This window comes from Theobroma cacao, chromosome 9, assembly GCF_053813885.1.
Source record: "Theobroma cacao isolate CCN51 chromosome 9, ASM5381388v1, whole genome shotgun sequence".
NCBI classification, from domain to species: domain Eukaryota; kingdom Viridiplantae; phylum Streptophyta; class Magnoliopsida; order Malvales; family Malvaceae; genus Theobroma; species Theobroma cacao.
In genome coordinates this window covers 50,325,923-50,352,025 of record NC_142647.1, presented here as the reverse complement: position 1 = coordinate 50,352,025, position 26,103 = coordinate 50,325,923, and the positions used below count along the sequence as shown (strand labels likewise).

Sequence of the window (26,103 nt, the reverse complement as noted above, 5' to 3'; positions counted from 1 at the left end):
GAAAGCCCCTTTGGGTGTGGGAGGACTTAAACTTGTTACGTAGACCAACCAAAGTTTAGGTGAATTTGGGTGTCATAATTAAATTTGTTAAAAAAACTACTTACACTATAAATGCTACAAGTTATTTCAACCTTTCCGACTTAATAGTAATAACAATAATATAAGCATAAATAGATGATGTTGTAAATTAACATGATTGACATAGTAATGACGTGGATCAATTTGGCCATCTAAAATGGGGAGTGGTGTAGATGCGAAGCGATTGAGGCATTGGACGTGAACGTGTTGGTGGCCTCTGTTGGAAGGTGGGTAACGTTGTTTTACGTCCACGTTCCTTTCCATGGTAGTAGGTAAGCCAAGCTTTGGGCTTGGAACTGGTCTCAACCCTTTTACTTTTCCTTTATTTTTTCTCTCATAATAATCAACACCGGTTCCGTGCACTAATCAGCTACTTAATTAATGGGTTCACTAGATACTCATAATTCTTAGTGTTTGTAATATAAAACAATAATAATAATAACTCTTGACATTTAGATTTTGTCCAATCTGAAATTCAGGATATGATTGTCCTATTAACTTTAAAACCTTGAAAGTTTATATCAATAGTGACAATAATGAATAGGACAGATTTATATTATAGGTTTTCAATATTAATTTTAGATATTAAAATTATAAAAAAAAATATCATCAAAAAAGATTTGACAAAACGATGTAGTCAATGCCTCAATGGGATCGCATTCTCAATTTTCTTAATGCATAAAAGAAAAAAAAAAGAATTGGTCATATGTAATGTAATACAAGTAAGAGAAGCAGCGTCATGGGTAGGAAAATGAAGATAAAACAAGAGAGCAGTTATTATCACAGAAGGGTCCCCCATTGGGCATCGGGCATTCCCCAATTTAAGATGAAAAATAAGTTGTAAGGTGAAACTTGAAAGCGAAAGGAAGAAGGGGAGACGAAATAAAAAGTGGTACATATGGCGTTGGCATGTGGGAAACTACATCACTAGAAATGCGGATTGAAAAAAAAAAAAACAATTGATTGAAATTGCTGAATTGCTGATCTCGATGCACCTTACCCCTTTAACGCCGTTACATCTGACGGCGTCTTGGAGCTTTGACATGTCTCTTCTCTTATAAATAAATAATAATGATAATGATACACTAGTAAAATATTTGGTTTGCTTGGAATTTTAAAATTTTAGACTGGTATTCACGGAAGCGGCCCATGTGCAAATGATCTCATGCCGCAGAATTGTCAATGTCTTTTATGTATCACCTCACTTTTGCAATTTGCAGTTTTATATTGCATAAAGTTAGATCACTTCCGCCTCAAATATTGCATAATTTCACCCAATTACATTTCATCTTTTCACCCGCACCCTTTGGCCCATCGCCTCACTCTCTCACCTCAATTACATCCGTAATATTGTGTATCTCATTTATTATCGATTTATTTATTCATATAAATATGTTAATATATGATTAAAATTTATTTATTGATTTTTATAAATATTAATAATTTTATAATGATTAAAATTTATTGATGTCGAATTTTATTATATTTAATAAATATTATGATATTCATAATTATTTATTATAAATTTGAATACTAAATTTATACTTTAAGTATACATATTTTAATTTAATTATTTTTTAAATCTTGTAAACAAGTTATAAATCATATAAATTTTTATTGTATTAATCATATAAATAAATCATGTTGTGCCGCATAAAATTTAAACTGATACATTTAATAAATGTATTAAATAAATATGCTGTATTCATATTTACTCAATAATTATTAATACTTTATGTTTACATGAGACGATTAAAATACAAAAACACAAATTGTCTAGTTTAATATCAACCATGCTATTAATGGGAATGAGCATGGGTCATGTGGATAGTTTTTAAATTTATTTAAGATCAATCTTTAAATATTGATATATTTAACTATTCATGTTTTTGTGTCTTAACAGTATCGTAATTATTAACAATTATATAGGTAAATACAAACATAACATGATTAATTAATATACGACATGACATGACACGACACAATTTCTTCACACAATTAAAATTTGTACTATATATAATTTATTTACAGGATTAACACGATTGATACGATTAAATTGAAATATGTACAACTAAAATATAATTTTATTATTCAAATTTATAACAAAAAATTATATATATCATAATTTTTATCTAATATAATAAAATTTAATTTCAAAAAATCTTAATCATTATAAAAATATTAGTACTCATATGAACAAATAAACGAGTTTGACATGATTAATTAAGATATAATTTATTTATATTTTAATTCTATCGACAGGATTAATACATAAAACATGATTAACGTAAAACCAAACTCGTTTAAATTCATTTTGTGTTAGTATTGTTTACGAAATTGTCAAATCTATACGTGGGTGCATAAGTGTCTGACTATTAAATCATTTAAATATATGGTTTTTGTAAAAAATTGAGTTATGAGATTAAGTACCAAAAATCAGTACAAATGTATGGATCCAGAATTGTGGATAGCTAGTTGATGCCGAACCGAGAGTCATTGCTAGCTCTCATTGTCAACAATTATTATGGCCGAGTGTGCGTAGAGATATAGACATGTGATTTCATTGTCCGGAATCCGAGAAATAGTAATACTTATACAAGCTCAATCCAAAGAGTTCAGTGTGAAATAAAATACAAAGGCTAGCTAGTTGTATGTATGTAAATGACTAAAAGGACAACATTCTGAATTAAAATGATTAAGTGCAACTATTTCTATCATTGCCAATGGAAAAATTGAAAAAAATTATTTTCACAATGTTCTCAAGGTTGAATTGAATATATGAAATAGTAACGCATGCAGTGCACGGGACGAGAAACTTGAAAAAATATACATACCAAGCCATCATGGAAACTAGTTGAGCCACGTGAATCAAATATAGATTTGTAGCAGACATGACAAGAGACAACTCTCCTCCAGCGGAGCTGGAGCCCGACATCGTTCGCTTTCTTTACCGTCAGTTTTCAGATCCCATTCATTTAACAGACGCATAATTCTTTAAACAGTTTTTGAATTATTTATATTATATGTTTTTTAAATAAATTTTGATAATTAATGATAATTAATTATTATTATTAATCCAAATAATATCAATTGTACACATAAAATTGATGTGATATACTTTTTAAAAAAAATTAATGTGACTTACTAATTTATTCTAATATAATGTTTTATCATGTCACGTACTATTTATCATAATAAGTCAATTACAAAAATTATTGTGATTCACTATAATTAATCAATGATCAGATATTTATTTTATTTAAAACAAAAATAATAATCCAAACATGTTTCTAAATCCAGAATGGTCTTTTTTTGGTTTTGGCTATAAAAGCATTATCTACACAGTGACAAAGCAAATGTTTTCGAGTGATTAGCAAGATCTTTTGACACATTGAAACCATCTTTTGACATCTGTAATATCCCTCACCAACCCTCTCACCTACTCCCCTCTCCCTCTCTTGAGATCAGATGCCTGGAGTTTTCATTAGAATCTTGTGGCCGTCAAATCAAACGGCGTCAAAAGTTCAAAACCGCACCCACTACTTCGCCCAAACTCTGCAGATGACCAAAAAGCCCCACCTAACGCCTACCACATTCATTCAACCCCACCCCCCGCAGGCCCAACCCCTGTACTTGTCTATAAAGCTCGCTCCTTCCCTCCCCACTCTTCACCCACCACCCTATATTTCAAGCAAAGAAAACTCTGATTACTCACCAAGCAAATCCCACATCCACGATGGATTTCCTCCTCCTGGAGAAGACCCTTCTCGGCCTCTTCGTCGCGGTGGTGGTAGCCATCACCATCTCTAAACTCCGGGGCAAGCGCTTCAAGCTCCCTCCTGGACCTTTTCCTGTTCCGGTGTTCGGGAACTGGCTCCAAGTGGGGGATGACTTGAACCACCGTAACCTGACAGGCTTGGCCAAGAAATTCGGTGACATATTTTTACTTCGAATGGGGCAGCGTAATCTGGTTGTGGTGTCTTCACCAGAGCTAGCAAAGGAGGTGCTCCACACTCAGGGAGTGGAATTCGGGTCAAGAACCCGTAACGTAGTGTTTGATATATTCACTGGTAAGGGTCAAGATATGGTGTTCACTGTGTACGGTGAGCACTGGAGGAAGATGAGGCGGATCATGACGGTCCCATTTTTCACCAACAAGGTTGTCCAGCAGTACAGGTTCGGATGGGAGGACGAGGCTGGCCGCGTAGTGGAGGATGTCAAGAAGAATCCCGAGGCAGCCACGAATGGGATCATTTTGAGGAGGAGGTTGCAGCTCCTGATGTACAACAACATGTACAGAATCATGTTCGACAGAAGGTTCGAGAGCGAGGATGATCCTTTGTTCGTTAGACTCAAGGCTTTGAACGGAGAGAGGAGCCGGCTGGCTCAGAGTTTTGAGTACAATTATGGAGATTTTATTCCCATTTTGAGGCCCTTCTTGAGAGGCTACTTGAAGATCTGCAAGGAGATCAAAGAGAGGAGGTTGAAGCTCTTCAAGGACTACTTTGTGGAAGAGAGAAAGTACGTGTGGACTAATTTGTTTCCTCTTTTTATATGTTTCTGTTTTTGTTGTTTCTTTTCGCAAACATGTTTCGCTTTTGTGGGAAACTTTGTTTCTGGCTTTTGGGATAGGGAAATGACCTCATAAACTTCATTGCTGTCGTTGCAGGAAAGTCGCAAGCACAAAAAGCATGAACAACGAAGGATTGAAATGTGCCATAGATCATATTCTGGATGCTCAACAGAAAGGAGAGATCAACGAGGACAACGTTCTCTATATTGTCGAGAATATCAACGTTGCCGGTATGCTTGCTTATCTACCTCCTTGGTATTTAGAGCTGGTCATTACGTATTAGTCCTTGTGGTGTGGGATTTGTTCTCTTCTCTTCATCATACTACAAGGGTATCTTCGTCCTTTAATTAGATATATCAATTGATTACAGTTGTGGTAGGCGGTCGTAGTAGGTAGCCGTTTCTTCTTGTCACAATTTTTCATTGTCATGTGACAACTTAGGGATGAGCGTTTAGAGTTTGGTACGCAGCCATCTATCGATAGGTTTGATGTGGCCATCTATATACAATAAAAATAGAAATGAAAGCCTGAAAAATTCGGAACCCGAGCACCACCAATCCACCATCCGTTTTTGGGAGGGTTGCTGTCAGTAGTCTCAGTCACAAAAGGGCAAAAACACTAGTATAAATTACATAAACCGACGTAGTAAATGTAGCCCACTCGGTTCATGAAAAGTAATTAGTGTATGTGCTGTCCCATCTTCTGTTGGCTTAACCATGGTTGAGAGGACAAATTGCAGTATAACATAAATAAACGATCTAGTTACTTTATATTTCTGAGTAAAATTTTTTGTCTTGTACAGCAATTGAGACGACACTATGGTCGATCGAGTGGGGCATTGCGGAGCTGGTGAACCACCCTGAAATTCAAAAGAAGCTGCGCCATGAGCTTGACACTGTTCTTGGACCTGGTCACCAGATCACCGAACCTGACACCTACAAACTTCCATACCTTCAGGCTGTGATCAAGGAGACTTTGAGGTTTCGGATGGCAATTCCTTTACTTGTACCCCACATGAACCTACACGATGCTAAGCTTGGTGGGTATGATATCCCTGCTGAGAGCAAAATCTTGGTGAATGCATGGTGGCTTGCCAACAACCCTGCTAACTGGAAAAACCCCGATGAATTCAGGCCTGAGAGGTTCTTGGAAGAGGAATCTAAGGTTGAGGCCAATGGCAATGACTTCCGGTACCTCCCATTTGGTGTTGGGAGAAGAAGTTGCCCTGGAATCATTCTTGCATTGCCGATCCTTGGTATTACTTTGGGTCGTTTAGTACAGAACTTTGAGCTCTTACCTCCTCCAGGACAGTCAAAGCTTGATACTACGGAGAAAGGTGGACAGTTCAGTCTGCACATTTTGAAGCATTCAACCATTGTTGCAAAGCCAAGGAAGTTTTAACTTGGCACTTTTCCTATTTTATGAACTCGCTGCGAGATAGTTGCAAACAAAAAAAAAAAAAAAATTGGGGAACATTGTCTTGATTATATTTGTGAGGTGTGACAGTGTAAAAATCTATGGACCTGAAACGATGACTCGAGATTTGTAATAAGTTTGATGTTCGTTTTTTTACTTGTATGTCATATATAGCAATAGCACGCGTCTCGTTTAGCTTTTTCGGCCTCGGATCTGATAACAAGATGAATAACAAAGAAAGTAATAAATCCACTTCTAATACTATTTCTGATAAGTAATTTAAAATTTAAATTCAATTGATAACAGATAAAAAAAAAAGGTGAATAACAAAATCTATACGTTATTCAAAAGAATAATTCAAGAGGAGAGCCTTATTTTGTCATCACTTGCTGTTATTGCACTTTTCTAATACCAAATTAAAGGGGCAGAAGCCAGCCTCCTTCCAATTTATAGCATACCCAATTCCACAACACCAAGTTAAGCCCAAGGAAAAAGAAAGTCAGAAAGAAGGCTCGAAATAATGGGCTAAGCCCATATGAGAAAAGGCTGGCCCCCTCCCTCCTTACCACTATCACCGTTTAAAACCAACGTATATATATTAGAACGCACAGATCGCGGGAATCCCAGAGCATGAGGGAAGTGCTACTAACAGCTCGCGGGCCTCTGATTTGAACAAAAGCTGTTGGATCCATCCATCTGAGAATGGATTTCATTTTCTTTCTTTCCAGATTCTCTGAAGACTGAGGAATTCAAATTAACGGAGCTTTTCAATTCATTTTTTTCTATCAGCTTCAGGTATGATTAAGATTATGAGTTTAGTAATTTTCCTGCTCTTTCTAGATTAATTAATCATCCATAGCTTTGCAAATTGCAAATGCGATGCAGCCGATACTCCATGTTTCAAACTTTCAATTCATTAATATATCATTTATATATATATATATATATATATATATATATATATATATATTATAAAAGTTGCTTTCCGATTTGCGTTACTCTTTCTTAGATTTTCAGAGCTTAATTAATTTCTAAGCAGCACAGGTCATCTCATTTGCTCGGTTTCTTCAACTATTCTTTTCTATTCTTTCTGCGGCGGCGGACGCAAACAATGTTGCAATGGATGGGAGGATCAAGACGGAAAGTCACAACTGTAAGCGTGCATTATTTGGAATTTTTAGTTTTTGTGTGTCAACCGCCTCATAGTCTGAGCTCAGCGGTTTTTACTTGTCGCTAGACAGATGCTTTGATTGCTTGAGCTTTTAGCTCATGATTGTTCTTGCGATGTTTCAACTTTGGACTTGCTGTGGAAGTTGCAAGAGATATTAATGCTGCTAAATGTTCTTACTGGACTCACTCGTCTAGCTGCTTTCAACTGAGAAATTACATTTCTATCAAATGTATGCATATAAGGATGAATCTCTATATGAATCTATGGCTGCATTTTGCAGACAGCTTATCATTTTCTAAATTCAGACCAGACCTTTTGAAAAAGGATCAGTCTGCCACTTAGGCTTTGCTTGATAGGGAGGATGGAAATTTCCAATGTAATTTGCCAAGTTTCATAATCACTTTCCGACTTTTTAGCATAAACATTGGGTTAAAACCTTTCCATCTACCTACCGAGCAAAGATTTAGTCTGAAGGTTGAGTTTCCTTACATGTGAATCTTCTGCAAGCTAATTTCTGCTGCAATTGACGTTAATAACTTCAACTAATTGCTTCCAGAGGACTTCTGTATGCTTCAGTTTCCTGCTTATGAGTATGAGAATGACATTTTGAACTGCTTTTGCTATACCAAATAATAGAGAACTTCTGCTCTGACATTACTTGTGTGCATGCTGTCTGTCGAGAATTTCAGTCAAGGAAGTCTACTCAGAAGAGGTACAGAACCTTATTCTAATTTTTCTTTGCTTTATTATTTATCAATGATTTTCCTGTCACGCATGGCAACATAAAATCCAATAAACAGTTAGTTAATTTTGTGGAAAATGCTGTCCAATTGATACTTTTTACGCATTTCCTTGTAATTGTCAAGGCAAAAGCAATACTTTGAGCAAAGGAAACGAGAACAACAGCAACAGATGGCAGGTTCTGAGGGCTATACTGATGAAACTAGTATACATGGGAAACATCAAAAGGAATATCGATCTCTAGATATCCTCAGCCTGCTAAACCTCTCAACGGTTCCTGAAGAAGGCAGGTCTTGTCCCAGCAGTAAGTGTCCAAAATTTATATTGGCCAACTAATATATGAGAAAATGAGACTGCTTGGAATGTCAAGCTGTAATGGCTACATCCGTGACCCTCCATGCCTTGCTCTTTGCAGTAAGGCATTTAGCAGTACTTTTGTTTGTCTTTTGCAATGATCTTCAATCATGTTTTCCTGTCTGAGTGGCCCCTCCATTTCTGTCACTGATATTTTTTCCGTGCTTTAGTTGATATCAAACTTGAATTAATTTGTAGGTTTGCCTGCTATTATGCATTATCTACAAATACACAGATATATAATGCTTAATGGCAGTTATGCGTTGATAGCTCAATGCATTTTATGCCTTTGTTTTTCTTGTATTCTGTTCAAATTTTGTGACCAGCCTTTTTTTCCCCCCTGTATTCTATGTTCTCAACCATATAGGACGGGATGGTAAGACTGGTGCTTTAAAAATGAAGTATCATATCCCAAAGGATCCACCAACAATCATTACAAATTCAGTCCCTCCATACGCTGTTGAAATCAAGGAAGCAGGTACATATTAATATCTCTGTGCATAACTTTGTGAACTTAGAGTCTGGCTTCTTTGGACTTCATAGGTGTTCAGTGCATAATGTCATAATGCTGGCACAGGTGCACCACCATCAAGCTGCCAATCGGAATTACAATACCCAAAGTAGGTAACTACTTTATGCCGCCATGCTGGTGCTTTTCATTCACATTGATTTAACTAAAATATCCTTTACTATGGAGATAAACATCAAATCACTTTTATTGGATAAGGTGCTAGGCAGAGAAACCCCAAAAACTTTAAACATGGCTACAATTATTCATGTTAACAATTTCACATATATATTTAACTATGACTGAGTGTCCCCTTTTTTAAAAAAAACAAAGATAAAAAGCATAAACAATGTATTATTTTGAAATAATAACTCTGCATTGAAAACAATGCATACCACTCTTTTGAGTCATCAAGAAAGCTAGCTGACCTTGTGAAAAGTTAATGCTTTTGTTGCTACATAGGGTTTCATTTTTCGGTCATGATAACCGTGCCTCAAATGGAATAAATAATAGTCCAGATCTCTCGAATGCAGCCAGTGAGAAACGTAAGTTGTAATATTATTTATAAGAGCTCTTAACTAATTTGATTTGCAGTTTCCATATCTCCTGATGGAATTGTACGCTTTAGTGCATTTCGTTAACTGCAGCATACTATTAGGATCTTTACTTACTGTTAAATTACTAAAAATATCTAGTTCTCCTAATTTAGCTCCCGTTGTTTATTTTTTTAGAATTTTCTGTTTTCGACATGCTTAGTGATGATGCATCAGGGGACACTTTAGAAAGAAGTCTGGTTCATGAAGCTCATGCTGCATTTTCAATTGAAGGTATGATCTTACGCATTAACAATTGAGGGAAGGTTCAAGGCAGTAGGTCATGCAGAAGTGAATTTTTAAAAGAGACCACAAGCAAACTTGCATGAAAAACTGTTTTTCCTGAATTTTCCTCTTTTTATTCAAATTTATTGCTGATTGAAAAGACGAGTCAATTGTAGAATTGCATCTAGATATAAAAAAAAGGATAGATAATAAGCCAAAAACCGAAAACTCTGGGAATCGTCTGAAAATAAGTGGATAACTTCAAATAAAATAGCAAAGAAAGTGGCTGTCTAAAATAGGAAGCAATTCTATTACAGTTATCCTTAACTTTTTAGTCTCTATTGAGCCTGTAGTGCATCATTAAAGTTATCTCTACTAGCATTAGTCCTTCTTTTCCTGTTGTTATCAAGATGCTGATGCAATGATTTTGGTTTTCAACATTTTCTTAAAAGCATGGTATTACCCAATTCTATATTAGGCTTTAGTGCTTGCTTTGGTCTATCAGGTTTAGGCAAGATCAGAGCAGAGACTCCACCGCATTCACCAAAACAACAGGGCAGGTAATGGGTAGTTCACAAACTCTTTCATTTCCCATATCAATTCACATGTTAGATAATTGTCTCTTGGTTCTAATAAAAGTTCGATTCAGTTTGCTTAGACTACTTTCAGCGTCATAGTTGCCTTAAGCTGCAACTGCATCAATCTACTTTCCATTTCAAATGGGTTAAAGGGTGGTAAATTTTTATCTAAACATATCTCAACTTTTTACAATTGTAGAATCTCTTCTGATGATTGTGCATTTCCCTGGAACATCGCAAGGCAACTAAACTCATCAAAGAATTCTAACTATGTACTGAATGATCTTGAACTAGAAATGGTGAGAGCATTACTTGATCTACTTTCTAAGTTTTTTTATTTCTATATTTTTTGTGAATTAATCTTTTCCTTAAAAAGTGACCTTCACATGAAAGCGTTTTAGCTCTTTCTTTTTGCGCTTTTCCTTGCTTCTGCAAGTTTTGCCTGGCTTGAAAAGTTTGGTTCAGTTGAATCTCGTAAGTATTATACGCAACAGGCCAAGGGAGTACTGACGTGTAATTTTAGCCTGTGTAAACCTTAATGGACAAAAGGATCTGCCTGACAGGAAAAGGAGACAGACTACTTGCAATCCTGACCTCATTCCCAACATAAGTATCCCAAGAATATACTACATGTTCGAATTCTGAAACTTAATGTTTTTTAACCTTAAATGGTGGGGTCAGGTTATTGGATGAAATACTCAATTTTTTTCCATCATTTTCCTCTCTTCTCTGAAATGAATGTATTGTATTGTCCCTTAAACATTGAACTCAAGTTTCTTATGTTGATTTTGGTTCAGATTGAACTGACTATGATTATGTGCTAAATGCAGGATGCAATGATGCAGGACATCAATATGCCACTTGTTGGCAAAGCTTCGGAGTTTTCACTGGGCAAAACGGATTTACATGGCAATTGGAGAACAAATCTATCCACTGTCACAGACCACATGCAACTTGACAGCCATTATAGTAACAGAGAGTGCACTTTTGGTGACACAAACATTTTCTCCAACATAAGGAGAAGGGAAGATACATCTGACGGTAAATATCAGTTCTTTTTGGTCTTAGTTATTTTTTTCCTTAATCACAATTCTTACTGTTCATTTCACACTTTGCAACAACTTGTCATTAAGATATTCAGAAATCCGTTTACCTATATATCGTTAATTGTTTTGAAGGTAGAATTTGTGTTATTCATATGCATCTCCTTCATCAACTTTGATTGACTTAATCATGAACATACCTCTTTCAACATACTGTAAATTTTGTCATCAGGCCATTTCAGTGTTAATAAGTACTAGTATGAACTATGATTTTCACTGACAAAGCTTTTCTCCTATTTAAACCTCATTATCCCATGGATGGCTTGTCTGGTGCCACAGATGTCATTTCTTTTGCTCATTTGGTTTGCCAGCTAGGCTTAGCTTCCTGGATGATGACTTTCTACATGAACGGAAAGAAGACGTTTCTTGGAAGTATTGGCCACACAAAATAGATGCTGGAGATTTTTTGGAATATGACAAGGGTGAGATGTCAGATTATGCTTTTGAAGGCCATCACGTACTGAAGAAAAGGTGAGACATCAACAATGTATATTTCCTTGTTCTGAGAGATAGGAGTATATTTTGTTTTTGATGAAGTCGTTACACCTGTGCAGGGATGTGAAACCAACAAAGTTCAACAGTTTAGGTGCTCTTTCTCATTCAATCCATGGAATAGCTTAGCTCAACGCTTTTGTAATTAATTAACAAAGTTGAACAGTTTATCTTTATTCCTGCATTATTATGGGTTTGCTGCATAGATAAAAACAATTATCTGTATTGGGCTATTGGTACCATCTATATGTTTTTTAAGAATTTTGAGTGCTATACCACACTTTATTGAGAAATTTCCGTGGGGTCATCTCCAGATTGGTAACTAAAGTTACTTCGAAAAGAGAGGAGTTACATGTGAATAATGTGTGTTTGCCCTCTTTCATATCCTGCTATTATTCTTTCTTGATATATCACACCGTGATGAGAATTGCGATTAAGAGTGTGGAACTACTTTGGTATCATCTCTTATCGCTCTTTGTCCATATTCAGGTCCACCTTCTCCAAAGCACACAACATCAGAAATTGGTCGTGATTTCACAACTTTAATTGGTGTAAGGTATAAAAAATTCCCTTTAAAGGTACGTGGGAAACTTGGCATTTTTTTTCTTTTCTAAAAGAAATTGCTTTTGTCTGATGGCAGCCATGCCCCAGTTCAAAGGAATGTTGATATTAGAGGTTTGCCAGGCCAACCGGACTGGTCTTATTTTGAGACTGAAGATGCAAAGGATAATTTGAGATTGCCGAGGTAAATTATAGGAACTTTTTTGTGTTCAAGGTGATTTGGTTTGTGGGTCCTACTTTAACTTACATGTTTCCTGTTCTTTCCCTAAAACTTTGGCAGTGAAGAATCATGCTCATCTAGCGCAGGTTAAGTTATTGATTTCATAAGCTGCTCTGATAATTCATTGTCAGTCCGTTGTAGTCTTTAATGAAAAGCGCCTCTTGCGAAACAAAAGCAATTATTCAAAACAATTCATTGCAGTGAGGGGCGAAACAATAAATAGTTCACCTCCAAATTCAACGCCTTGGCAGAGCAGGAGAATAAGCAATACTTGTGGCAGAACTAGAAGGAAGTATGACGTGGACAGTGTTTTTACCAAGGAAACAAATTGCACAGACAGGGATAATCTTAGGCTACGATCTAGAAATTGTATGACGACGCCAGTGCTTCCCAAGTCAAAAGCCACCAAGCCCATAAGCTCTTGTTTCCGAGGGATAATAGGATCTTCTCAGACATGGTTGCTTGAGGAAGGATGCAATTCGGGTGATATAGATTTGGGTTTCAGTTCTTTCCATTGTACCTCAGAGGCAAAACTTCCATCCTTAGGATGCAAGCTGTGGACCGAAGATCCTATCGGTACATTTCCTGTTCCTGAACTCAATGTTGCTGTCAAATCTTGTTTTGATAGACCTGAGCACAGTGAATCTATCCAATGTTCACCTTCTGGCTGTTTTACCTCTGAGAATTCTGCATTCGGCCAACCATTTAATCATACGAACTCTTATGATTCTCCAGTATTCTCAAAGGTTAGGTCTGGATCAGTCAAGCAAGATTTATCTCCAGCTTCTAGAGTACAAGTTGTTTCCCTGGATTCATCCCATACTGCTGGTCCGCATGGAGAGACGGGGTTTCCTGACTTATCAGTACAGGGAAGTATCTGTGGAGATGAGAAAAGAAAATCAAACCTCCGGCCAGCCAAGTGTGAACAATTTGAACTTGAAAAAGAAAATACCCCTGGAAATGATTTATTGTTTTCAGAGGACCCAATGGCAGTGGATAGTTCAAATTCCAAGAGCATGGATATTGAATGCAAGGAAGCAAAAGATGGAACCCTAAAAGCAAAGGAGAACCTAAAAACAACATATTCTCCTGAGCATGGTGAGGAAACATCATCATCTGTTAAGATCCATGACAAATCCGAAAGCAGTACAAATGAGACAGGGTACATATGACATACTTAGAACTCAATACTTCCAACTTGCCGTTACTTTTCCCTACCACCTGACCAGCGCAGAAATGTTGCCACCATGAAATCAGTGTGACATATAAGATACTAAAAGAAGGTTTTCATTGTTGCTAGGTGTAATTGTGATGCAGAAATTCCTCTTCCTTGTCAAAGTGGGACTGAAGGTATCTGAGTTTTGCCTCTTGCACTGCCATTTGCTGCCGTTAGGTCTGTCATATATGTTTCCTTTCGATAATTGATATACTTTTCAATCAGATCCCAATGCAGGAACAGGAAATGCTAAGCTTGAAGAGGAAAAAGCGATAAGTAGAAGAGAGAGTAATGGTGAGGAGTCATCCAAGCAGGTGATGGTGCTTGAGCTTGAAGCCTATGTTGTTCAACTTGTTTGCGTAGAGAAAGTTGTAAAGGAGGCATCTGCCCTGGACATCGTGAAGAAGGTATAATACAAAAATATAAAATACAATTGCAAATTGGGTAAAAGAGGATGCTGTCTTTCCTGACTCTCCCACGTTTGCACTCATCTCTGGAGGATACAATTGCATCATACGTTGAAGTTAAAAGTTGTCTAGATTGATAAGATAGACCAAAAAAGCTGCAGAATTTGTGCAGACTGATTTTCATTTTAACTCACTATTTTTTTTTTTAAATAATGTCTACTGATGCTTCCTCATTTTTTGTTGGTTTTTTTCGTTTTGGCATTTGAAATTTCACATCTGAGTATATATGAATTGGATTGAAGGCGACGACTTTCTTCAGACAAAAATATCCCGCGAAAATGGGGTGTGAGTGACTTGTGAATTGTTGGAAATCTCTATTGGGCTTGATCGGTCTCACCTAACCAATGGTAGGCCTATTGAAGTAAGACCGAAGATTTGACTTGCTCTCCTTGTTGGGCTCATTGAAGAGATCCTGGTCAAGTCGGCCCATTTTCATTTTGACCAGGTTTTCTGAATCAAGTATGAACCAACCATTTTATCTCACTGCCGCCACCAATCCACTACGTCTATGCATGCATTTGCTAGAATAATTATATTATTTTCTGTAATTCAATTTCATCTTCTTTTGAATAAAATTACCACATTAAGGATTTGAATAAATGAAACTCTAATTCGGTGATGATATAAAGAGTAATTTATGTTAATGGCCAAATTACACATTGAAACAATTAGAGAATAAAGGATGGGGTGGGATGGGATGGGGGTGGATAGGCAGCGCTTGCATTATTGTGTTGCTTTTGTATAATTGATTAGGCATTAAGTAATAAAATAACACGGTTAACAGCCCATTTTTGACATCTTATGAGCAAAGGAATCATTCCATTGCATTGCATTGCATTGCGTTGCATGTGTTTTTCACCCACTCACCCTATTTCCTATGTATAATCTTATCTTTACCTTCAACTCCTTACTCCCAAATTCAAATTAAACATAATAATAAATTTAACTAATAATCATAGATTTTTTAAAATGCCAATGTCATGTACGTTCAACCATAAAACAAAAGCATATACATGAATATAATCCAATCGAACTCCATTAATTAGGACATCAAGAGATGTCAACTTGAAAGTATGTCATGTAATAATAATGTAAAAGGAAAACAATTGTTTTAATCCAATAGGAGTAAAAGGGCAAAAAAAGGGCCACTTTCACTGTGTCAATCTGTCACTCTCATTTGTTATTTGGGTTTGCTTAAAACAAGAGTAAAATAATTACAAAGATAGGTATTTAATACCTTGAGATTTGATTTACATAAACCTTGAAAAAGGAAAAAACACAACAGAAAATCAAGTTGAAAGGGTGAAAAGGAAAAACATTTAAGTTGGGATGGGGGTATTTGTCAAGTACACATGTACATGAGTCAGAAGTATGACAGAACAAGGGTGCATCCACAGGTAAAGGAAAAACAGGCCCCCGATCTTGAAATCCAAAAGACAGGTCACAGAATCCCAGGAAACGGCCGGGTCACCGTATCAGTGTCCGAAAAAGAAAAGAATCGAAGAGAGAGAGAGAGAGAGAGAGGAGTTTTTGGCTTTGGTTGAGTCTAAGCGGTGTGTCTTCAAGTGTCGTGCATGCATTTTATGCATCTGTTGTCGCTGTTGGCTGTTGCTGACTTGCCCTCTTGCTTTTGCTTTGCATGCACTCTCTCCGTTTCTCTCTCTGCAAACATAAACCTCGATACCAAAACACGTTTTTTGGTCCTTTTTCTTTTATGTGTAGTAGTAACTCTACCAAGGCATGATAAGCCCACATATTCGCCACCGCCGTTAAGCTTCTCTTTCTCTTTATTACAGTACTATTAGCTCATTCAGTTGCCGGTTGACTCACTTCCTCTCCCTTCCCCTTCATTTCAAGTGAAGTGGGCGATTCGTGATTCCTTGTTGCTTATCTGAATGACTGATTTGAACAAGGTTGGTGGGTCGGTTTTATTGTTATTATCGTGCTTTTTTTTTTATTCATATTGAAAATTGGATGTTGTGCATGGGGATGTTTCGTTGATGAGATTATAATCAGACATGAGGATGAAAGGGGTGTGTATTGTTAGGGATTTGATTTCGATTTGATGCTGTGTTTAGATAGAGAGCTCGATTTGAGTTGGAGGTGAATGGGGTCCAAGATTTGCATGAATTCCTCGTGTGGAACTGCTAGCACCCATGAATGGAAGAAGGGATGGCCTCTGCGATCTGGTGGTTTTGCTCATCTCTGCTACCGTTGCGGGTATTTCTGCTCTCTCCTCCTTCATTTTTGTTACCAATTCAATTTTGCATTCCACATTTTGGGATTTTGGGATTTAAATTTAATGCTTTGCTTGCTACTGCTGCTTGGTTTATCATGCGTATTGCTTTATTATGTGTTTTTCCTTTTATTTATTTTGTTACTTTCTCTAAATTGAGATTTTGGCTCCCACGTATCTCTCCCGAGTTAACAATTTTTCATTTTATGGTTTTACCCTTCGTCTTTGGGACATTTAGCGTAATTATGAAACAAAGGCAAAACAATTCACAACCATAGCATTTAAGGCCAATCAGCCCATCGGTAAGTATTACTACTAATTACAAAAATCAGCTAGGTGCTTTTGCTAAAAATTGCACTTGCTATTCTTTCCAATCCCCTTAATGTTTATATATTTATACTGCACAAGTGGAATTAATGGGACTCCTAAGCAACTACTAGCTTCTCCCTTCCCCTACCACACCACTAAAAGGCCAAAAACGAAGGAAAAATATAACTTTATAGACCCTATAAGCACCAAGGATATTCTGCGGCTAATCTGGTTTTCAACAAGATGTTTGTGGTTAACTATTCAAACAATATAAATTTTGAGTCATTCTTACAAGAAGTTGAATATGCACCTTCAATGTATCTAAAGTGAAGTGCTGATGCTGCTAAGATGGGGGCTGCATGGAATTCCCCTTCTCTTAGAGGCTATGCATTTGGTGCATGATTGTCGACCTTCAACTGAGAAATTGTTGTTAAATAAGTTTTTAATTTTAAGATGATAGTGTTGTTTTGTTCATGTATTCACTCTTTAATTCTATTGATTTTCAATGCTTTCTCTTACTTTTTTCTCGGTCTGCTGGCTCCTGTGATTAAGCTCTGCCTATGAGGATAGTGTTTATTGTGATACATTCCACTTGGAGGAATCTGGATGGAGGGAGTGTCGCTTATGTGGCAAAGTAAGCTGATCTTATAAAAGTTCAAACGATATTCAATTGTTTAACATTTTAAGTAATTCAATCTGGTATGGCAGCGTCTTCATTGTGGTTGCATAGCCTCCAAGTATCTGCTGGAACTCCTAGATTATGGAGGTGTTGGGTGTACCAGCTGTGCAAACAGCTCCCGACTTCATTCAGTTAGAAGAATTCAGGTACTCTTTTTTTCCCACTCATCTGAAAGATTGTGTCACCTGGTTTCATATTATAAAGTCATTTTTTGGTGTTAACATGATTTTTCCATTCCATCCGCACCTATAGGAACCCTTGTTCAAGGGTCATGGGAAAGAGTTGATGCTTCTTTAGACTAACTTAGTTCTCCTGCTAGCCTTTTTTGTTTTGCTTCCTTTGTATTAATTCTCTCGGTTGTGGCACGCGACTTCCATGCAAGGAAGATCTAGGAGGCAATATTTTTAACGGTAGAAATGGTACACTAAGTAGTTTGGTCTTTAGACCATTTGACTGGTTGTATTCTTGTTGCTTCCTACTGTTATTTTCCCTTCTGTGATGCAGACGCATGGTGATGAAATTCCCAATGGATTTAGTGCAATGCCAATGAATAATGCTGGATCCAGTTCTGTTGAAAGTAAAGCAGTTGGTGATCATGTTGATGAGAGAACACTTGCACAATTGTGCAAAATCATGGAGGCTAATGAATGCAACCTCTTGCCTCAATCTCAAAGAGGTGATCCAAATGCATCTCTTGGGCAACACAGAGGAGAGGAAGCCATGTGTTCCGTTGGGGAAGTGGGTGCTGGTTTTTCAAACTCTATGCAACCATATGTTCGACCACCTAACTTTGCGCAAACAGACAATGCTAGACCAGCATTAGACATTAGAGATATTCATGATTCACTTTCACAACCTTCTTTGAGTATGACTTTGGGAGGACCATCTGGGAATCCAAATTTTGTTCTACCTTTTTCCAGTGGGCTTGCTGAGGGAAAAGAACAGAGCAAAATGTCGTCCTCTTTTCAACAAGGGCAGCGATCTCGTCCAATATTACCCAAACCCTCAAAAAATGGTCTAGCGACAAGTTCAGAAGTAAACAAAAGCATGGTTCCCCAGGCGCGAATTGCAAGGCCACCAGTTGAGGGACGGGGGAAGAATCATTTACTTCCTCGGTATTGGCCAAGGATTACTGACCAAGAGCTGCAGCAACTATCAGGAGAGTATCCATGATTGTTAGCTTAAGTTTCTAAACTTTTTTTTCTTAGAATAATATCTGTTTATGTGATATATGTAGTGTTGTTAAGTCTGTTGATTCAAATGTGTTGTTTACCTTAAGTTTGCAAATTTAAAGTTTGAAATCTACCATTGTCCCACTGTTTGAGAAGGTTCTCAGTGCCAGTGATGCTGGTCGAATCGGTCGATTAGTGCTCCCAAAAGCATGTGCTGAAGTAAGTTTGACGTATACTCACCTTCATGCCTTTTTCTCTCCCCCCCACCCCACCCTCCCTAACAATTTCCTCGCCTCCACCCTTTCTCCAATCTTTTCCTGGCATTGCATTTGTGTGAACTAGAAATCATTGCAGGCGTATTTTCCTCCCATTTCACAATCAGAAGGTCTTCCTCTAAGGATTCAAGATGTAAAGGGGAAAGAATGGACGTTTCAGTTCAGGTTTTGGCCAAATAACAATAGTAGGATGTATGTCTTGGAGGGTGTAACACCTTGTATTCAGTCCATGCAATTACGAGCAGGCGATACTGGTATGCTTTGTTCCTTTTATTGCTGAGAACACAATTTATAACTTTGCTTGATATGTATGCTTTTCTATCTTATTTGATTCTGTATCGATAATTTTTTTTTGAAAAAAAATGGTGTTTCTCATGTAGATATCTGCATTGGTGTTATTTCTTTCCTTAATAATCTGATGGCTTTCTTCTATATTCTGCTACATCATGCTAGTGGGAAGTCAACTTGTATTGCAGACCTTTAGTTTTCTTTCTCTTATGTAATGGTATAAACTTTTCTCGTTTATTGCAGTAACATTTAGTCGAATAGATCCTGGAGGTAAACTTGTTATGGGGTTTCGGAAGGCGACAAACTCTGATACACAGGTCAAGCATCATGGCAAACATTCTCTAACATGTTCAAACGTGATTGGATTTCTTTTCTAAACTAACTTATAGTTTACATGAACATGTACCAATAAACAGGAAGGCCAAACATCTTCCCTTCCTAATGGTGCACATTCTGGGGAAACTTCCAATTCTGGTGGCATTGAGAATTTGTCTACAGTGAGTGCTTACTCTGGTCTTTTTCAGACCCCAAAAGCAGGAAAGGATCCTCTTGTAAATTCTCTGTCTGAACATTTGAGTTTGGCTGATGGAACCATCAGTTGGGGTAGAGGTCAGAACCATGGAGACGGAGCAAATGAGGATCCAGTGCAGCAACCAGCAGTGAATGCAGAGAAGAAGAGGACTAGAAATATTGGGTCCAAAAGTAAGAGGTTGCTGATGCATAGTGAGGATGCTTTGGAGTTAAGGCTCACGTGGGAAGAAGCACAGGACTTGCTTCGTCCACCCCCAAGTGTCAAGCCTAGCATTGTGACTATTGAGGACCATGAATTTGAAGAATATGATGTATGTAACAGTCACTGTTTTTCTTTGTTGAAATGATGCCATGATGGTGTGCCAATGCAAATTCATATTTTACCTGGTTTATTGGTAGCTGTGTGATCAATGCTGTTTGTTTTATTTAGGAACCCCCTGTTTTTGGAAAGAGAACTATATTTGCAGCTCAACCATCTGGGTAAGACTTACATGATGTATTTCTCTATATTTTCTTTGAGTAATGGGAAAATGACAATTGACAAAGTTATATGTGGCGATAGTATTTGTCTATATTTCTCATTGGTTCCTGGTAGAGCTAGTGAGATTATGTTAGGGTGTCTGGCAAAGGTGTCTAAACTCTAAAACATTATTTGAACATGTCTTATGGCATTCTAGAGTCTGTTGTAAGAGCTCTAAGTTTCGGAGCTATTTCCTGGTCGTGAATGCTGAAAAAGTTTCAATGTTAAAAAGCTTCCTTTTGAGGGTGGTCAAGCCCTTTAAGTTTTCATTTTGGAAAACTAGAATATGAGTTTGGAAAACTTTGGTTTCATGCCCACTCTCTGATCTGTTATCTTGTTGAATATGTCTCATGCGTTCATCTTTTAAAGAGAACTTTGAATTTTCAGTTTGCTAATGTGTTTTTGTTCGAAAATTGTTGGAAGTGGTTCTTACACTAGGAATTATATTAGTTTATCGTGAATTATAGATTCATAAATGCTGGAACACTAAAATCTCACATTGCTGCATATATGATAAAGAACGTCTTCATATAGTTCTTTTTTTCCTAATAGTATTCATCTAATTCTGAATGGTATGAGGATTTTCTGTAGGGGACAGGAGCAATGGGCCCAGTGCGATGATTGCTCCAAATGGCGAAGGTTACCCGTTGATGTTCTTCTCCCTCCAAAGTGGACATGTTCAGATAATGTTTGGGATTCAAGCAGGTGCAACATTTTTCTTTGTTTGTTATTTTTTTTTTTTTGAAGATTGCTACCAATTGGATCTACTTGTGGGATGAAAAGTTTGTTTTGATGTTTATGCTCCGCTGATTCCAAATGATGTGCTCCTAGGTGTTCATGTTCTGCATCAGAGGAGATTAGCCCAAAGGAACTGGAGAATCTTCTTCGAGTGGGTAGAGGTAGGACACCATTCTGTCAATAGTTTTGTGGATCGTTATGCTTTAAAGATGATTTTAGGAAAATAAAACAGGTGTTCTTTCAAGAGGAAGATGGTTCTTGAATGCTTGTTATAAATGATCCTTTAGTCGTATGTGCTAGTGCTCATTAGTTTTGCACATATTTGAGCAAAGTAGACAGATGGAAATCTTTGTATTATATGTTGTTTGACAACTACCCATTGCTACCAGTTGCAGTTGAGTTCTATTCTGTGAAAAATCCATGAATTTGACAGTGCTGCATAATTTTCCATCATTTGGCATGAATTTTTTTTTGGCATGTATGGTTTTGTCCTTTTCAAATTTCAAAGTACTCCCTGACTTCTTTCTCCCCCTGTCTACCTTTTCCCAGATTTGAAGAAGCGAAAAATTCTAGAAAGTCCTAAGCTGGCCACAGAACGTGAACCTTCAGGCTTGGATGCTCTGGCTAGTGCTGCAGTTTTAGGAGACAAAATGGGTGATGTGGGGGAGTCTTCAATTGGAGCTACAACAAAACATCCCCGACACCGCCCTGGCTGTACCTGCATTGTGTGCATTCAGCCTCCAAGTGGGAAGGGAAAGCACAAACCTACATGCACCTGTAATGTGTGCATGACTGTAAAGCGCCGGTTTAAAACACTCATGCTGCGGAAGAAGAAACGTCAATCAGAACGTGAAGCAGAAATTTCCCAGAAAGATAATAATGGCCACAAGGATGAATCGGAGCTGAATGACACAAGACTTGATCATTCAGAGAATGAAGGAAGCCACAGCAGAATTCAAGCTGAGGTAGCTGAGACCAGTACTGGACAAATAGACCTGAATTGTCACCCCAATCGTGAAGACCTGCAACTTGAAGAACAAGGATTGAATATGATGAGTCTTGTTCAAGCTGCTGGCATGCCGATGGAAAATTATATAAAGCAAAATGGGCTTCCAAGCCTAATAAGTGAGCAACAGGGTAGCCTTGGTTCCCATGCACTATCACAAGCTAACAAAGAGAATGAGAGACACCTATCTGATGAAGAGTTTCTTGCATCTGTAGGATGGGAGCATGACAACAGAAGTGATGAAGGGCATAAGGAGCCCAGTTTGGAGAGAAATGGTCTTCAGTAAAAATGTCCTCATATTTAGACTCTTTTTTTTTTTTTTTCTCCTTTTTACAATTATAATAATTTTGTTTTGCCTGTTTCTAATATGTTGGTGTTTGTCTCACACCTCCACACACTGTAATTTCCTTGTTAATTTGTTACCTTAACGAGTAAATTCTCTCTCTCTCCTTCCAGATACATGTGCGGAATTGTTATGGTTGTGTTGTAATTTATACTGCTCGATGCTAGGCTGCTGGCTGGGATTTGGTTTATCAATTCTCTCTCATTTCGGAAAAATGTAAGGATAGAGACAAAATGAATTTCCCAAATACAGAAAGAAGCAATAAAATTCACACAAAATTAAGTAATTAGTCGGTGTAGGTTAATTGCTTTTCGACATTACACAATCTATATATTCAACTTTTGACAATTGGGTTACTCCACTTGCTTGCGTTGATAGCTTAATATACGGAACTGCTTTAATTAGGTTTTTATTTCTTTCATTTTCTTACTTTTAACCCTATTAAAATGGTGTTGGCATGCATGGCATCTTGGTGCATTTATGATATAATTCAAATACAAAATTAACCATATATGTATAGGCACAGTATGTGTCTTGAAAACATAGAGGTATAGGTGCATTCACCTGCTATCATACTTGGACTGTTTGATTGTAATGTTGAAATGTCGTTGCATTGAGGGACAATGAGAGCTGAGAATTAAAACGTAACGTCTGCTGTAAGGTGAGGGTGGTGAAAACTGACTGTTACGTAGTGGTGATGATAGCTGGATTGGTAGTAGGACAGATATTATTAATACATACATATGAGCAACGTACGCTGATGTTGCTTACCAATGTTTGCTCTTTTTTTCTTGGCTTAATTAACAATAAATAAATGAAATACGGACCCATGATTGAAAATAACACAAGTTAATTAAGGAGTTTAGCATGTTAATTAATTTGAAAGGGTTTGATTGACATTCCATCCAAAGTACTGAAACTCAAGGTTGACAGACAGTATATATATAAAATAGTTGCATGCTAGTGCTACGCAACAACATCCCGTATGATATGGGTATGGTTATGGAGTATTTTCAGTACTTGAATTAAGCGGGATAGACATTAGAGGGAAGCCTGGGGCTTGCAACCGCAACCAGCGGTTTGCCAAGAAAGAGATTTTCCTTTGCCTCGGTTAGATTGATGGCTTGCCCTTGCTGGTCAGGTGGGATGCTCCATGTGAAACACTGCAGCAGCCTAGCAAACAGCATGACAGTCATGGAAGTCCCGAGCAAGACTCCCTTGCAGCCACGCATGCCAGTGCTGAAGGAGATGAAGCGCAGATCTGTCTCAGTCAGCGACAGTGGAGTTCCATGATCAGCCTTGAGGTGGCGCTCTGGCTTGTACTTGAGTGGCTCATCCCAAACTTTAGGATTCCGACCCAGCCCTGTCCGGCTAAGGAGCAGATGACTCCCTTTTGGGATAAAGTAGTCGGCAACGGTTGTATCCGCCACGGACACGTGCGGAACATTGAAAGGTGCTATTGGGTGGAGCCTGAAGGCTTCTCTGGCGCATGCCTTGACATAGTTGAGCTTGGCAAAATCAGATTCTTGGACCAGTCTCCCCCTTCCAACAACTTGTTCTATTTCTTGTGTGGCTTTCTCAAGTATCTCGGGTTGGTTTAGCATCTCAGCAAGTGCCCATTCTACAGCGTTGGACGGATTATCTACCGTAGCAATCATGAATTCCTACAAAATTAACACAAGACATAATGGATGAAAAGTTTGTATCTCTTGCATGAACACTACTGTCTTTTTTTTGAAAGATAATAATTTTCATTAAAAGGAGAACCCATAGGTTAACTCCATTCAAAAGAACCAAAAACTGCAATTTTGAGGCATATGCATGAACACTACTGTCTACTGGTAATATATCCCTTCCCATCCCATGCATGCATTAAGATTTATTCCATACATTTTATCTCAACATTACTATTATTTTAAGAACCGTGCCAATTAGATTTATGTGCATGCATGCGAGCGTGAGCGAGAGAGTATATTGAGAGAGGCTTACAGTAATTTGAGCCTTGATCTCTTCCATTGTCAGTAAAGGCTTGCCATGCTCATCTCTCAAAGTAATCAAGATATCAAGCAAGTCCTCCTCATCCTCCTTGTCGCCATTTTTCCACTGCTGAATCCTCTCTTCGATTATGGGATCATGGTATTTTCCAACAACCTGAAGAGCCTCGTCCATAATTTTTTCATGGCCATCCAGATCAAGCCCTCTCAAGCATGGAATGTAATCAGATATGCAAAACGAATAAAGATAACTAAGAATAGTGAAAAGGGCGCCGACGTGCTCTTCTTCCTCAAACCCTGGTCCTCCATCTTCCTTACCCTCCCCAAAGTACCTCCTGTTAAAAAGCAGCTTCCTCGGCAGATTGCCGCAATATTGTTGTGCAGCCACCCTTACGTTCACCAGGCGGCCTTTATCTAAAGTCTTGCATTGGTTATACACGTAACGCACAAGGTTATCGGCTTCTTCTGCTCTTTTTTCATGAAGCCACCGATGTTTCGTTGGGGAAAGCAAATCAGTGACCATAACTTTCTTCATTTTTTTCCATTGATCTCCTAAGGGCACGAGAGCTGTTGTTAAAAAGCCTTTGGTGGTGACGTCTGTGGACATGCTAATGGGTCTTGATGCAAAAACAGCGTCCTGTTTTTTCAGGAATTCACGACTGATTTCTGGACAGGTGACAGGAATGACATGCACATTCCCAAAGCGGATACAAGCAATGCCAGCATCCACTTGTTTCATGAGCTCATGTAACCATCGAAACGTGGGCTTGTTTTTGACCATTTCAGGGAGGTTTCCCACGACAGGCCAAGGTTTCAGCAGGAGAGGTGGGAGAGGAGGTTGTTTCGCCTTCTCAGTGCCTGCCAATCGGAATTTGAAGAAGCAACACAAGGCGAAAGCCATGACAACAAGGGTGGAGGAGAAGCTGAGCAAAGTAGCAAAAGAAGTGGAGGACACACCCTCGAGAGCGCCGTGGAGGGAGGAATTGGCGTTCGCCATGGCTAAAGAGAACATCAATCTTATCCTTATCATGTACTGTATCTGTTCTGGTACATTATCTGAAGCTTAATGAAGTGTCAGTTTATAGAGGAGGAATCCACCGAGTGATGAGTGATGAGAATCGTTTTGTCACTCCAGAACAGAGAGAATTAAAGTGAGTTAATAATTTGCCATACATTTCATGCCAGGAGTGGAAAATAGGAAGGACTTGTTCGACTGACATTACTCTCTTTCCATTTATCCTTATCCGCAACACAACTCATATTCAACATGCATTGCTCCCATTTTGATGATGATGACTTGTTCCTTTGCCAAATGCTTTGAAGTAATTGGTCCAAATTAATTGATACCTGACATCCTGATTCCTCCCTTCTCCTCGTACTCCTAACAAATTAAATGCACATCACTAAAATTGTAGAACCGCAGGTGGAGTTATTAGCAAACGTTAATGTTTCTTGTAAACTACTAGGAGAAAGCCTTGGGGAGGATAATCTTGTTTATTTCAAAAGTTTATTAAATTACAATTACATGAGGTAAATGCATAGATGTGAGTAAGTAGTCATACGTACTAATTACAATAACACAGCCCTTAAATTGGAAAGAAAAAATTTAGGTGCACCACCACGTGCAATAAATTTAATTATTTATCTACTTTTCCAAAAAGAAAAATTTAATTAGCTTTTCAACCTTTGCTTTTTAATGATGATAGGTTTGCTTTC

The 26,103-nt window shown here is 37.8% G+C and overlaps 3 protein-coding genes and 1 pseudogene across 3 annotated transcripts; 3 read left to right on the top strand and 1 right to left on the bottom strand.

The window, feature by feature from the left end:
• The first annotated feature begins 3,732 nt into the window (after window positions 1-3,732).
• On the top strand, window positions 3,733-6,223 carry C4H (cinnamate-4-hydroxylase). Its single transcript, XM_007017027.3, has 3 exons — window positions 3,733-4,599; window positions 4,748-4,881; window positions 5,454-6,223. Exons 1-3 carry the CDS (start codon window positions 3,815-3,817, stop codon window positions 6,050-6,052), a joined length of 1,518 nt encoding a protein of 505 aa, XP_007017089.1. The 5' UTR covers window positions 3,733-3,814; the 3' UTR covers window positions 6,053-6,223.
• Window positions 6,224-6,360: 137 nt separating this feature from the next.
• On the top strand, window positions 6,361-14,499 carry LOC108663310 (uncharacterized). The gene is made up of 19 exons (XM_088809661.1): window positions 6,361-6,862; window positions 7,112-7,220; window positions 7,928-7,950; window positions 8,105-8,283; window positions 8,701-8,811; window positions 8,911-8,953; window positions 9,304-9,386; window positions 9,573-9,668; window positions 10,165-10,219; window positions 10,437-10,536; window positions 11,068-11,278; window positions 11,652-11,811; window positions 11,895-11,926; window positions 12,322-12,388; window positions 12,473-12,577; window positions 12,665-12,699; window positions 12,815-13,775; window positions 13,914-13,963; window positions 14,055-14,499. The coding sequence occupies exons 2-19, from the start codon at window positions 7,179-7,181 to the stop codon at window positions 14,240-14,242; spliced, it is 2,541 nt and encodes an 846-aa protein (XP_088665787.1). The 5' UTR covers window positions 6,361-6,862; window positions 7,112-7,178; the 3' UTR covers window positions 14,243-14,499.
• A 1,131-nt stretch (window positions 14,500-15,630) lies between these two features.
• HSI2 (B3 domain-containing transcription repressor VAL1) lies at window positions 15,631-22,505 on the top strand. The gene is made up of 13 exons (XM_007017024.3): window positions 15,631-16,209; window positions 16,375-16,516; window positions 17,394-17,475; window positions 17,550-17,666; window positions 18,025-18,683; window positions 18,815-18,911; window positions 19,047-19,221; window positions 19,499-19,572; window positions 19,672-20,097; window positions 20,217-20,266; window positions 20,898-21,011; window positions 21,138-21,205; window positions 21,594-22,505. Exons 2-13 carry the CDS (start codon window positions 16,404-16,406, stop codon window positions 22,334-22,336), a joined length of 2,718 nt encoding a protein of 905 aa, XP_007017086.3. The 5' UTR covers window positions 15,631-16,209; window positions 16,375-16,403; the 3' UTR covers window positions 22,337-22,505.
• An 879-nt stretch (window positions 22,506-23,384) lies between these two features.
• LOC18591093 (phenylalanine N-monooxygenase CYP79D16 pseudogene) lies at window positions 23,385-25,384 on the bottom strand (annotated as a pseudogene).
• Between the last annotated feature and the right edge of the window lie 719 nt (window positions 25,385-26,103).

Excerpts from the sequence above, each read along its gene's own strand:
- C4H (XM_007017027.3), top strand. The coding sequence starts at position 3,815 with ATGGATTTCCTCCTCCTGGAGAAGACCCTTCTCGGCCTCTTCGTCGCG. Across the intron at positions 4,600-4,747 it reads TACTTTGTGGAAGAGAGAAA|GAAAGTCGCAAGCACAAAAA; the intron begins GTACGTGTGGAC and ends CTGTCGTTGCAG. Across the intron at positions 4,882-5,453 it reads CGAGAATATCAACGTTGCCG|CAATTGAGACGACACTATGG; the intron begins GTATGCTTGCTT and ends TGTCTTGTACAG.
- LOC108663310 (XM_088809661.1), top strand. The coding sequence starts at position 7,179 with ATGTTGCAATGGATGGGAGGATCAAGACGGAAAGTCACAACT. Across the intron at positions 13,776-13,913 it reads AGCAGTACAAATGAGACAGG|GTGTAATTGTGATGCAGAAA; the intron begins GTACATATGACA and ends CATTGTTGCTAG. Across the intron at positions 13,964-14,054 it reads TTGTCAAAGTGGGACTGAAG|ATCCCAATGCAGGAACAGGA; the intron begins GTATCTGAGTTT and ends CTTTTCAATCAG.
- HSI2 (XM_007017024.3), top strand. The coding sequence starts at position 16,404 with ATGGGGTCCAAGATTTGCATGAATTCCTCGTGTGGAACTGCTAGCACC. Across the intron at positions 17,476-17,549 it reads AGTGTCGCTTATGTGGCAAA|CGTCTTCATTGTGGTTGCAT; the intron begins GTAAGCTGATCT and ends CTGGTATGGCAG. Across the intron at positions 21,012-21,137 it reads AATGTTTGGGATTCAAGCAG|GTGTTCATGTTCTGCATCAG; the intron begins GTGCAACATTTT and ends ATGTGCTCCTAG.